General features: G+C 47.1%; 1 protein-coding gene across 1 annotated transcript in view; it reads left to right on the plus strand.

Moving 5' to 3' along the window:
• The first annotated feature begins 260 nt into the window (after positions 1-260).
• The window catches only part of SEC13 (SEC13 homolog, nuclear pore and COPII coat complex component), a 33,293-nt gene continuing 21,455 nt past the window's right edge, over positions 261-12,098 (plus strand). Inside the window, exons 1-5 of the mRNA XM_055343679.1 lie at positions 261-336; positions 3,319-3,363; positions 5,986-6,101; positions 8,401-8,552; positions 9,120-9,253. Of these exons, the coding sequence (XP_055199654.1) occupies positions 334-336; positions 3,319-3,363; positions 5,986-6,101; positions 8,401-8,552; positions 9,120-9,253 (450 nt within the window). The 5' untranslated portion in view covers positions 261-333. The remainder of the gene's footprint in view (positions 337-3,318; positions 3,364-5,985; positions 6,102-8,400; positions 8,553-9,119; positions 9,254-12,098) is intronic.

The following is a 12,098-nucleotide window of genomic DNA, read 5'->3' on the forward strand; positions in this document are numbered from 1 at the left end:
AGTCCTTCCTCTCGTGCATAGATCTCAGCAAAAGGGAGGGCCTGCTGGGAAGAGAAGATGGGCTAGAGCTCCCGACTCCAAGAGCCCCGGGATCAGAATCGCGCCAAAAACGGGAGCCCCGCCCCCTTTGGTCTCCCGCATTCCGCCGCAGAGGGGGCGGGGCCTCGGGAGGGCGGGGCGCCGCCCCGGAACGTTTGTGCGGGCGGAAGCGCGTTGCTACCCGGAGGCTCCAGCGCCACGGCCCGCCGGCCCGCCCGGCGCCGGAAGTGAGCTGTTCGGGGGCGCCGCCGGGAGCTGCCACGTCCGAGGCCGGGAGCTGCCGCCGTCGCAGCCATGGTGAGTGTGGGGGCAGAGCACGGGGCCCTCTCCCGGGTTCCCTGACCGTGCCCCGGGTAGAGCCGCGGCCTCGGCCGGTCAGCTCCCCCTCCGCCGCTTCGGGGCCTGCGGGGTTCTGGCCTCGCGCTCGGAACCCTTCGGAGGGGGAGGCCGGAGGAGGCCGCGGAAGCTCCGGGAACTCGGCCGGCCGAGCCGCCCCCGCGCCTCTCGCTGCTTCTTTTCTTTCTCTTCCCCCCGACAATTGAAAACAAAACCCAGAACACCGGGGGAGCTTCCGTACCCGAAACCCTTAGGAAGTTCCCAGCGTTGCTCGGGATCTGCAGCCCGCTAACGGCCCCGCAGAACAGGTGCTGCCCCGAGATGGACGCGCTACCAGTGAAGCTTGAGGTTCCGAGAGGCGAACCTAAGTGACCCAGCTGGGACGCGAACCCCGTGACCACCCCCCCTTGTACCGCCTCCCACCTGCCCCAGCAGAGGTGTGTGTGGACGTGAATGTAGGGCCCCGAAGTGTGACGGGCAGTTCAAGAACCTCATGTAAGGACGAGCTAAATTACTCTCTGGAGGTAGACTCGGGTTTTTACATCTCTAGTATCCGGTGTACAGTCATTCCTCATGGACTCACTGGGTGAATGCATGATAACTGATAAATAAAAGCGCGTCCCTGGAGCCTGCATGGGCAGGGGGTGGGGGGGTGCCGGGCTCAGGTAACCCGTGCTCAGGACAATGGGTGTGCCTGGGGTTTGAGGGAACCTTTGGGAACCGGAAGTCAGGACACTGGGTTTAGGGTCTTGCCCTGAAACTGCTCATCTCATTAGGCCCCTGATACTTCAGCCGCTGAGCAGAATCTATTATGCTCTGGGCGCCCCTGGTTGAGCGTCTGCCTTCGGCTCAGGGCGTGATCCCGGGGTCCCGGGATCGAGTCCTGCATCTGGCTCCCTACGTGGAGCCTGCTTCTCCCTCTGCCTGTGACTCTGCCCCTCTCTGTCTCTCTCATGAATAGATAAGTAAAATCCTTAAAAAATAATAATAACAATAATCTCTTAAGCTGATACTCAGCTCTCTCTAAATGAAATTTTAACTCTTCAACCAATTCTGAAGAGCTTAATTGTTTTAAGGGCACTGCCTCTTACTACTTAACAAGGATCAGACAATGTGAGGTGCTCAGGAGGGAGGACTTTTTTAGAAGGGAGATTTTATTTTTTTTATATTTTATTTTTATTTATTCATGAGAGACACAGAGGCAGAGACACAGGCAGAGAGAGAAGCAGGCTCCATGCAGGAGCCCAATGTGGGACTCGATCCCGGGACTCCAGGATCAGGCCCTGGGCCAAAGGCAGGTACTAAACCGCTGAGCCACCCAGGGATCCCCAAGAAGGGAGCTTTTAAAACACTTGTTCAGAAGTGTGGCTCACCAGTCCTGGCTGGTGGGTGAAAGTGATTAAAAATCCGTGCTAGTTAGTGACCTGGTATGAAACTACCAGGAAACTTTTCTTCCTGACTCTCCTTAGCCCTCAGCCATTGATTTAGAGAATTTAGTGTAACAACTACTTACTGTATGTTCTGGATAGGCAGCCTAGTGGAGTGGAAAGCTTTGTGAGCTGGGAATTAACAGGTCAGGCTATTTTCCAGCTCCACCTTTAACAATCTCTGTGACTTTAGCAAGTGCTCCCTCTTCTCTAGGCTCCTTCAGTTCCTTAGTTATCAGACGGCTTCAGTTAATTCTGCCCTTTGTCCTTCCTGGTGCATATGTGAAAGCCCTTTGTAACCTAGACTGCTTGGCAAGAGTAGGAGACGCTTCTCTTTTATCTTTCTTACTTGCTTTTGCAGACCTTGGAGGTCCACTTATTAGGGAGTCTCGAATTTGATGAGAGAACCTGTGCTTACTTGATATGTACCTTTTGAACTGCTTGGCAACTGTCTCCTCCAGTGTCTACTTCTCTGCGAAGTCAAATCAGACTTTATACTTGTAGGGCTTGTGCTGGAAAAAGATGAAATGGGGATGGTGGTAAGGAATACCAGTTCCAAACTGAAACCTCCCTTTCAGCCCTTTTCTATCCCGGGAGTTTAAAGAGTAAAACTGTCTGGTTTTGTTCGTTTATGTATTTATTCAGCAAGTAGTCACTGAGTTCCTTCTGGTTGCAGAACACTGTGCTGGTGATTTGAAAAGATTCAGAACTGTAGGTGACACAGACCCTGGGTCTGTTTTCAGAAAACAAAGAGTGTGAACTGTTGTGCTCTCAGTGCTTCAGATATTCAGAGGAGTTCAGCAAGTTGGAGAATCTGGGAACCTTCAAAACGGGCATAATTTGAGCTGGACCTTAAAGAGGAGTGAGAGGGTGAAGACCATGCAGCTGTGTTCCAACTCCCTAAGTTGTTCAACCCTGGATCCCAGTGGGTGACAGCCTAGAACCTGTCATAAGTGGTGGACCAGGGAGCTGTCCGCCTTGAATTGGTTCTCCAAGGCTTAGGTATTAACTTTTCTGCCCAAACTGCCTGTAAATCAGAAGCTCTGTCGTCCAGAAAAGGAACAACAGCCATAGATCCTCCAGCATCCTCCTTCACCCTCAGAGGTAGCCAAGACTGCTTGCCATTCTCCCCTCTTTGTTCATGTTATTGCCTCTGCTTGGACTGTATGTTTTCCCCCTGAGCCACCTGGTAAAGTCCTCATCATCTAAGTCCCAATTCATGTCTGCCACCACCAGTTCCTCAGGCTGCTGTAGTACATGTAAACTACTGTTAAAGTACCTATCTTTCCATGTTAGCATTACTTATGCGTGAGATTTTCAGGGGCAAGAAATATTTATTTGTGTCTGTATCTCCAGTCACTGACACGGTGCTTGGCAAAAAGAAGATACTTAAAGTAAATGTGTAATGAGTGAATGAACAAATGCAGTCAAGAACTTTAAAAATGACTGGTACGTTTAATAAGGTGATTGCGTTCTAACTGCCCTCTTCTTTTACCAACTATATCTTTGGTTCTAGGTGTCAGTAATTAACACTGTGGACACCTCCCATGAGGATATGATTGTAAGTATTCCTTTAGCCTTCTCTCACATGTGGGCATTTCAGTGCAGGGGAAGCTTTTCTGTTGATCATTCATGTATCTGGTGTGGCGTGGCACCCTGTAATCAAGCTGTAGCCTTAGCATATGGTCAGTCTCCCAGCCATGCCTGCCTGGTTGCCAGTACTGGGCATTCTGGTCACTCTGGTGGGAGAAACCTAGGAAAAGTTTATAGCTCAAGGCCCTCGGTCAGGCCAGCAATGTAACCTGCTCTGGGATGGAGGCTGAGCGGGTGTGAAAGTTTAACAGTAATCTTCCCACCTGCCTTCCTCATGCTGCCAGTGCTTAGCCCCACTGGAAAGGGGGCTGAAAGAAGAGAATGGGAAGGTAACTCAGTATAAAGGCAGAGAGCAGGCACAGCAAAAGCTCAGAGCACAGCCAGGTAGGACCACCACACACAGCAGGCCGGGCAAAGCCCTTTGAACCAGAAGTCATTAACTCAGGGCGTTTTCTAAGAGGCAAACACAGAGCTCAGTATCAGAGGGCAGAGTGGTGGGAGAAGGTCCAGAGGGTAAAGTCCCCAGAAGCAAAGATGCAGACTGCTTCATGCAGGGCCACGCAGTCCAGGCAGCCTTTGAGCAAGACCCTGGTCAGTCAGCTTACAGTGTTTCATCTCAGGGCTCCTGCCCACCAACAGTTGCTTTTTGTCTCCTGAGAGCCTGCCTGGTCTTCACAGTTGTATATGTTTCCTGGATGCAGTCTAACCATACCTCTTTGGAGACAATGTGGTACCTTGGGTAAGAAAATCCAATCTGTGACCCCCTGGCCAATTTCTTAACTCTTCTGAGCCAGCCTTGATTTCCTCATAGCTAAAATGGGGGAAATGATGGAAATGCTACCTAGGTTGGATTTGAGAAACAGATGAGGCCAAGTAGTAACAGCTGATGCCTACATGTTCACTAAGTGTCATACCCCATGCTATATACTTTTTGTTCAGTATCTCATTGAACCTTCATAACAACCCTTAAAGCAGATGCCATCATTAGCCCCATTTAAAGAGAAGGAAAGTGAGGTTCAAGGAGATTATGTAAGATTTTCCAAGGTTGCACAGCAGTAAGGTAAGGAGATAGGATTCAACTCTTTTAGGTACTATGCCCTACTTCTTTCCAAAGTGTGTGATAGCACCCTGCAGGAGAAGTACCTAAGAAATCTATTTTAACGTTTGCATTGCTTGTCTTCCAAGAAGCCAAGACCTAGAATAGTGGAGAGGATTGACTTCCAAAGAAGAACCAGGATGTTTTTCTCAGGTAGGGAGATGAGGAAGGAACGTTGAAGCAAACCGAATGACTGCTTGTTGAGAGGGTATTGATTGTTCCTGAACACCGTAGGAGTGGCAGCTGATAGTCTCTAAATCCCCAAGGTAAGACAGCTGAGGAAGGTGCCATCTGTAGGAATAGGCAGCAGATAGGAAGGACTAGGATATTCAGTGGGACAACAGGCATTGTGGTCCAGAGGAACAAGATAGATAAGAGCTGTGGGCAGGGACATGGCCAGTTAGCATCCAGAAGGTCGGTTCATCAGTGGTGGGACTAGTGACATCTAAGGCATGGATGGAGAGTCTGGGGTACTGGGCACACTCCTAGGGAAAAAGGTCTTATAAAAATCTAGGAACAAAGGTCCACAAAGGATCTAGGGCCGCAGGTGGAGGAAGAAGGCCAAATGTCTGAATAGAACCCTGTATCCAGGGCAGCCCAGGTGGCTCCGTGGTTTAACAACGCCTTCAGCCCAGGGCGTGATCCTGGAGACCGGAATCAAGTCCCACGTCAGGCGCCCTGCATGAAGCCTGCTTCTCTCTCTGCCTGTGCCTTTGCTTTTCTCTCTCTGTCTCTCTCATGAATGAATAAATAAAATCTTTTTTTTTTTTAATTTTTATTTATTTATGATAGTCACACACACAGAGAGAGAGAGAGAGAGAGGCAGAGACATAGGCAGAGGGAGAAGCAGGCTCCATGCACCGGGAGCCCGACGTGGGACTCGATCCTGGGCCTCCAGGATCGCGCCCTGGGCCAAAGGCAGGCGCTAAACCGCTGCGCCACCCAGGGATCCCTGAATAAATAAAATCTTAAAAAAAAAAAAAAAAAAAAAAAGAGCCTTGTATCCAGGCCAGATGTGCATTATGGAGGACCTCACTGGGCCCCACAGGCACTCAGAGGCTGCTCCTTTGCATCAGCATTAGCCCTGGGTTCTGGGGCTGAGCTGAACCTCTGGGTGTCTTCCCCAGTAGACCATAGCGCCTCAGAACAGGGTGGGGCCTGAGGAAGGAAGAAGAAAAGGGAGGCTAGATAGCCAGTGTTTTGTCTCCCATACCCACCCTACAGAATAGGGTTGGAAACGACTTCCCCTGTGTATGTAAAGAGCCTGAAAGCAGCTAGGTATGGTTTTTCTGGTCCCTTTCAGAATGACATTGCTGTCAGAGAAATGAGAATGTAGAGATGCTAGCTTGTTGCCTGATAGTGATGCTGCTTTGAGATTAGATTAATATCCGGTAAACTCTGATCCAAACTAGACTCTGTCCTGGTGACTGTCCTACCCTACCCCACCCTCATCCGCCCAGCCTGCAGGCTTCCCAAGCTATCCTCCCTTTGCAGCACGATGCCCAGATGGACTACTATGGCACCCGCCTGGCAACCTGCTCCTCAGACAGGTCCGTCAAAATCTTCGATGTGCGAAATGGAGGACAGATCCTCATTGCCGACCTCAGAGGGTAAGTGCAGGCAAGTCTGGGCGAGGTCTCAGAATGGCTGAGCTTCTCAGGCATGGCAGGAAAAGCTGAGGACCCAAATCAAAGGAGCCCCACAGTGCAGTTAGCAGAGAAGATACCTAGATCCCAGCTAGGCAGCCGTTCTCAACAGACATTCCAGGCTGATGGATCCAGGATGAATCTCAACTTTGCCGTCCAAAAACCTACCAGAAGACCTTGGGTAAGAGTCAGTCAGCCTCTTGGAGACTTCACCTCCTCACCCTCAAAATGGGCCGTTGCTGCTGCCTCCCAGGTGGAGCCTGCTCACAGCATGCCTTCAGTAGCTGCTGTTACTTTTAAAAGTGGAAAGAACATTTTTTTAAATTTAGCCAACAAGATCTAAAGTATCACTCAAAGGCAATAATGTTTATGTAAGAATGCATTAGTAATTATGTAAGTTCTATAATTTTACCTATTTGCCTGCCCATAGCAGATATTCAGTGAATATTTACAAATGTTTGATTTCCCCTCTCCCTTCTAAGATTCTTGAGATCCTGGCTCATTTTTATGGCTACATCCCTACTACTATCCCTCAGTCCACTACATTTCAAATAAATGGGAATTCTTAACCTGAGTTCCACAGATCTCCAACGGTTTTGTGGATAGAATTCAGGGACTGGTGAACTGGGGCTGAGATAAAAAAAAGAAAAAAATCACATCTTTATTGTCAGTGACTCATATTTAGCATTTCCTTCAATGATGGATTTAGGCTAGAAACCACAGCAGTATTCAGAACACCTGTAACTTTGTTACCAGTAGAAGACACAGATATCTTTATAGCACATTCCAGTTACAGCTGTCTCAAAGTAGCATTTAGGCTCATCACTACTTTGAGATGAGAGTGGTTATTAGACCTCCCACTCGAGTTTGTTAATGTGCTAACAAAGAAGTACATGTATCATGATGTTATAAATCCTTCTTCAACATTTCACTAACTGTATTTCATTTAATTGGATTTCCTTTATAATTCTAGCTCTGTATATTGTATCCATTATTCTGAGAAGGGACCAAAGCCTTCAGACTGCACAGGAGAAATTAACCTTGATGAATAGGAGTTCAGTACACATTTGGTAACTGAATTAAAGAAGGCATAACTAAGTAGTCATCTGGGGAGACGGAGTCCCCCTCTTCTTGAGTCAAAAACTGAGTGACTGAGCGGTCAGATGCTACTTGTGCAGCAGGAGCAGCCCCAGGCTGTGCAGAGAGCTGCCTGGCACCGGCACTGGCAGAGGCAATCGCATCTGCTGTTACTTGGCCCTTTCTTCTGCCCTCTTTTTCTCATGCTTTAAATGATGTACGATATTAGAGGGATAGAAAAGATTCACACCTCCTCCCTTTTTTTTGCCTCAGTTGAACTGCTAGTTATAGGACATTTGTATCTCTTCCGAGTTTCCTTGGCAGCTATTTTGTGGGGCCTGGAAATTGTCCCAGCCAGAAAGAGGAGGACACATTGAGTGTCTGCAGCCCTGGGGTAGAGGAGTGAACAAAGAACAGCAACAGCAGCTGACAGGCATGAGTGGTTTTTCCTTTTCTTGTGCCCAGCATTGTTCAAGCTTTTTATGTGAGTTATCACACATATTTCCCCCTCATGAGCACACTGTGAAAGAAGTCTTGCTGGTATCTCCATTGGGAGACTAAGCCACAGAAAAGACATGACCCTTACCTAAAGTCAAGCAGCTAGGGAATGGGGAGTGGGGGTGGAAAAGCCTGGGCCATCACCTCTCTGCCTTGTTGCTTCTTGTGTGCTGGGTGCCCACCCTTCCCTGCACCTCAGAGACAGCCCCAGTACAGAGCCCAGCACCAGGTATGTGCTCAGATATTACTGACCAGGTGAATGCATAAAGATCAGAAGAACAATTTACTCTACAAACACCTCTGAGCAGTTGTAGGTACAAACCCTGGATTGATTGGTGCACAAATGAATAGGCTGAGAGGCTTCTGATGATGGCAGACGTAGGTGGTACTGGCTACACTGTGGGACAAGGGAGGGTTATGGCAGGTCAGGATAGAGAAGCTGAGTTAAAGTCCTGACTTACTTTCAAAGCCCCTGGGCCTCAGGACCTTTACTGCCCAACAAAGGTCCCTTTTGGCAGTGACATCCTATAGCTCTCCGTTAACAAAATTCTTAGGCAACTCTGTCCTGAGATACTGTATCTGCCTACCAAGAAAGCCATTCAGTTCAGTCCAGAGTAGTGGCTAGCAGAGCACCGCAGGTTCCTGTGACCCATCTGAGCAGCCTCTGACCCTGTCTGTCCCCTTGTAGTCACGAGGGTCCTGTGTGGCAAGTGGCCTGGGCCCACCCCATGTATGGCAACATCCTGGCATCCTGCTCCTATGACCGGAAAGTCATTATCTGGAAGGAGGAAAATGGCACCTGGGAGAAGACACACGAGCACACAGGACATGACTCCTCAGGTACAGTGAGTGTAGTGGGAGCAGGTGGGTGGGGCCTTGTATTCCTTTCCCTTGTGATGCTCCTCCTTTGTCCCTTGGGTTTGGTTGGCTTTTCTGCTGTCTACAGCAGAGGTAAGGCCCTAGGACCTAAAGACAATTTCAAGCGAAAGAAGAAAAGGAAAAAACAGTAAGTTTTTAAAAAAATTTATTCATTTAAAGTACTGGCCTTTATTCTCAGATTACTTTCTATCTGCTTTTATTCCCCTGGGTTTATTAATTTATTTTTATCAACATACAGTGTTACATTGGTTTCAAGTGTATATTATACTGACTTGATATTTCTGTCCATTACGCTCATCACAGTAACTATACTCTTAATCCCCTTTATCTATTTCACCCCATCTTGCTTTTTGTTAGATGGTAGTTTATGAAATTATTATATTCATGGATGATGAGCTTTTTAAGTCTCCTTAATTGACAAAATTAAAACTTCCTCCTAGTGATCCCTGCAATTTTATTTTTCAAATTTAGTAAAATGATAAACCTGGGAAACAAAGTCTGCTAACTATGCCTCTCTCCTTCCTGCAGTAAACTCTGTGTGCTGGGCCCCCCATGACTATGGCCTAATACTGGCCTGTGGGAGCTCAGATGGGGCCATCTCCCTGCTGACATACACCGGAGAGGGCCAGTGGGAAGTAAAGAAGATCAACAATGCTCATACTGTAAGTCTGGACCTTGCCTGTGCATGGAGTGTGCTTTTGTTGCCTTGCTATGTGTCTCCTGGAGACTCTTGAGAGAGTGGCAGGAGTAGCATCACTGCTGTGCAGGAGGCTGGGGAGGGAATGATGCTTAGACGTGCTTGGTGGGTCAGTTTTGAGCCTCTTTAGCTCTGAAGCCAGACAGAGGCTGCATGCAGGGAGGCCAGGCTGTACCAGCCTCATTCGGCCCAGGGCAGGGATTGGTACAGGTTCCTCTTAGCAAGCTCCCAAACCAGGCAGGGCCAGGACCTTGGCAAGGTGGCAGCAGTAGCCTGTCTTCCTGCTGCCTTTGCTATGGACACCCCAAGTTGACATGTTTACAGTGGTCATTGGGACCCCCAGAACTGAGTAGTGTTATAAAGAACATCCTAGTAATTCAGTTCCTTGCACTTCAGTCATTAGATATTATGGCTAAAATAGTCCAGAAAGCACTATAGACAGTAAAGAATCTCTCACAGTACTTAACCCTTACTGTGTGTCATGTAATCCTTACAAGTGTCTGTAAATGAAAGAAGAAGCTACCAAGTGTATAGGCATGCAAGTAAGCCATTCTGTTCCCATTTTATGGCAAGACAGATGAGGGTCAGAAAAAGAAAATGATTTAGAGAAGGTCCTGTGCCAGAGTTAGAACCCAGATTCTGTATACCTTCTCACTATACAACAGTTCCAGCTTTGGTGGCCCCAAACATTTCTGAAATCTACCCAGATGGAAACCTAGTAGCTCCCAAGCTTTATGCTGTACTTGGGTACTTCTCGAATTCAGGGGATCCATAGACTGTCCAGCCCCTAGAACCCCCAAGAGCCTGTCTCAGAGTGTTTACTTAAGGTACTCAGATTCCCATCTGCTGACTAACTTGCAAAAATGAGTAGGCTGAGAGACTTCTGAGAAGATGGTACGGAGTGGCATCACAGCTTTTCAGTCTTTCCTCATCTCTGTAAAAACCCAACAGAGCAGCTAGAGAGCACAACCAAAACTTCACGAGCATTTACAATAAAACTAGGTAACAAGATATTTCCACAAACTCCAAAATAGAAGCAGAGAGGAATAAACCAACAACCACAAAACTGCATGGTATTGGTTATCTGAGCAGGAAGAAGCAATAAGGTGCCTTCTGACAGACCTGAGAAGGAGAATATTGCCAAAATAGCCAGCAGGGAGGGGATCCCTGGGTGGCTCAGCGGTTGGGCGCCGCCTTTGGCCTAGAGCGTGATCCTGGAGTCCCGGAATCGAGTCCCATATCGGGCTCCCTGTGTGGAGCCTGCTTCTCCCCTCTGCCTGTGTCTCTGCCTCTCTCTGTGTGTCTCTCATGAATAAACAAATAAAATCTTTAAAAAAAAAAAAAAAAGCAGTAAGTGAAGTTTTAGGATTTCTTTTGCTTTTAACCATTTTTTAAAACTAATATACCATTGACTTATAAAATTCACCCTTTATAAAGTATATAGTTCTGTAAGTTTTAGTCACATTCACAAAGTGTGCAACTATCACTGCTAATTTTCTGAACTTTTTCCTCCCCCCAAAAAGAATGCTCATTAGCAGTCACTCTCCACCCTGCCTCCTACCTAGGCAGCTGCTAATTTACTTTCTGTCTGTATGGATTGGCCTATTGGCAATGTTTCCTCGGAGTGGTATCCTACAACACAGATATACCTCAGAGCTGTGGTGGGTTTGGTTCCAGACTATTGCAATAAAGGGAGACAGGAATTTTTTGGTTTCCCAGTGCATATAAAAGTTATATTTACACTGTCTTACAAGTCTCTTAAGTATGCAGTTATAGCATTGAGTCTTAAAAACATACCTTAATTAAAATTTATTCTGTTGCCGAAAGATACTTAGCATTATCAGAGTGGTCATCGAGTTGTAATATTCTTTTTGCTACTGGAGGGTTTTGTCTGATTGCTAATGGCTGCTGACTGATAAGACCACATTGAAGTTTCCTGCATCAGTTGACTCTTCCTTTCACAAATGATTTCTCTGTAGCATGCAGTGCTGTTTGATATCATTTTACCTGCACTAGAACTTTCAGAATTGTAGTCAGTCCTCTCAAACCCTTCTGCTGCTTTATCTGCAAAATGTATGTAATATTGTAAATCTTTTGTTGTCATTTCACCAGTCTTCGCAGCATCTTCAGGAGTAGATTCCATCCCAAGAAACTCTTTTTTTTTTTTTCTTAAGATTTTATTTATTTATTCATGAGAGAGGCAGAGAGAGAAGCAGGCTCCATGCAGGGAGTCCAGTGTGGGACTCGATCCTGTGACTTCAGGATCAGGCCCTGAGCCAAAGGCAGACGCTTAACCACTGAGCCACCCAGGTGCCCCAAGAAACCTACTTTCTTTGCTCATCTATAAGAAGCAGTTCCTCATCTTGTTAAAGTTTGATCATGAGATTACAGCAATTTAGTCACATCTTCAGTCTCCACTTCTTATTCTGGTTCCTTTTGCACCACATCTGCAGTTATGTCCTCCCCTGAAGTCTTGAACACAGTCATCCATGAGGGTGGGAATCAACTTCTTATAAACTCCTATTCGTGCTTATATTTTGGCCTCTTCCCATGAATCACAAATGTTAATGGCGTCTAGATTGGTGAATCCTCTCCACAAGGTTTTCACTTTGCCCAGATCCAAAGGAATCACAATGGCAGTTATAACCATATTATAATAACTATTAAATTATAAGTCTCGAAGGTAGAAACTACTCCTTAATCCTTGAAAATTGCTGAATGGATATTGTGTTAGCAGGCATAAAAATGACAATGTCATTGTATGTCTCCCATCAGGGCTATTGGGTGACCAGATGTATTTTCAGTGAGCA

This window comes from Nyctereutes procyonoides, unplaced genomic scaffold (genome assembly GCF_905146905.1).
Source record: "Nyctereutes procyonoides isolate TBG_1078 unplaced genomic scaffold, NYPRO_anot_genome, whole genome shotgun sequence".
Classification (NCBI taxonomy): domain Eukaryota; kingdom Metazoa; phylum Chordata; class Mammalia; order Carnivora; family Canidae; genus Nyctereutes; species Nyctereutes procyonoides.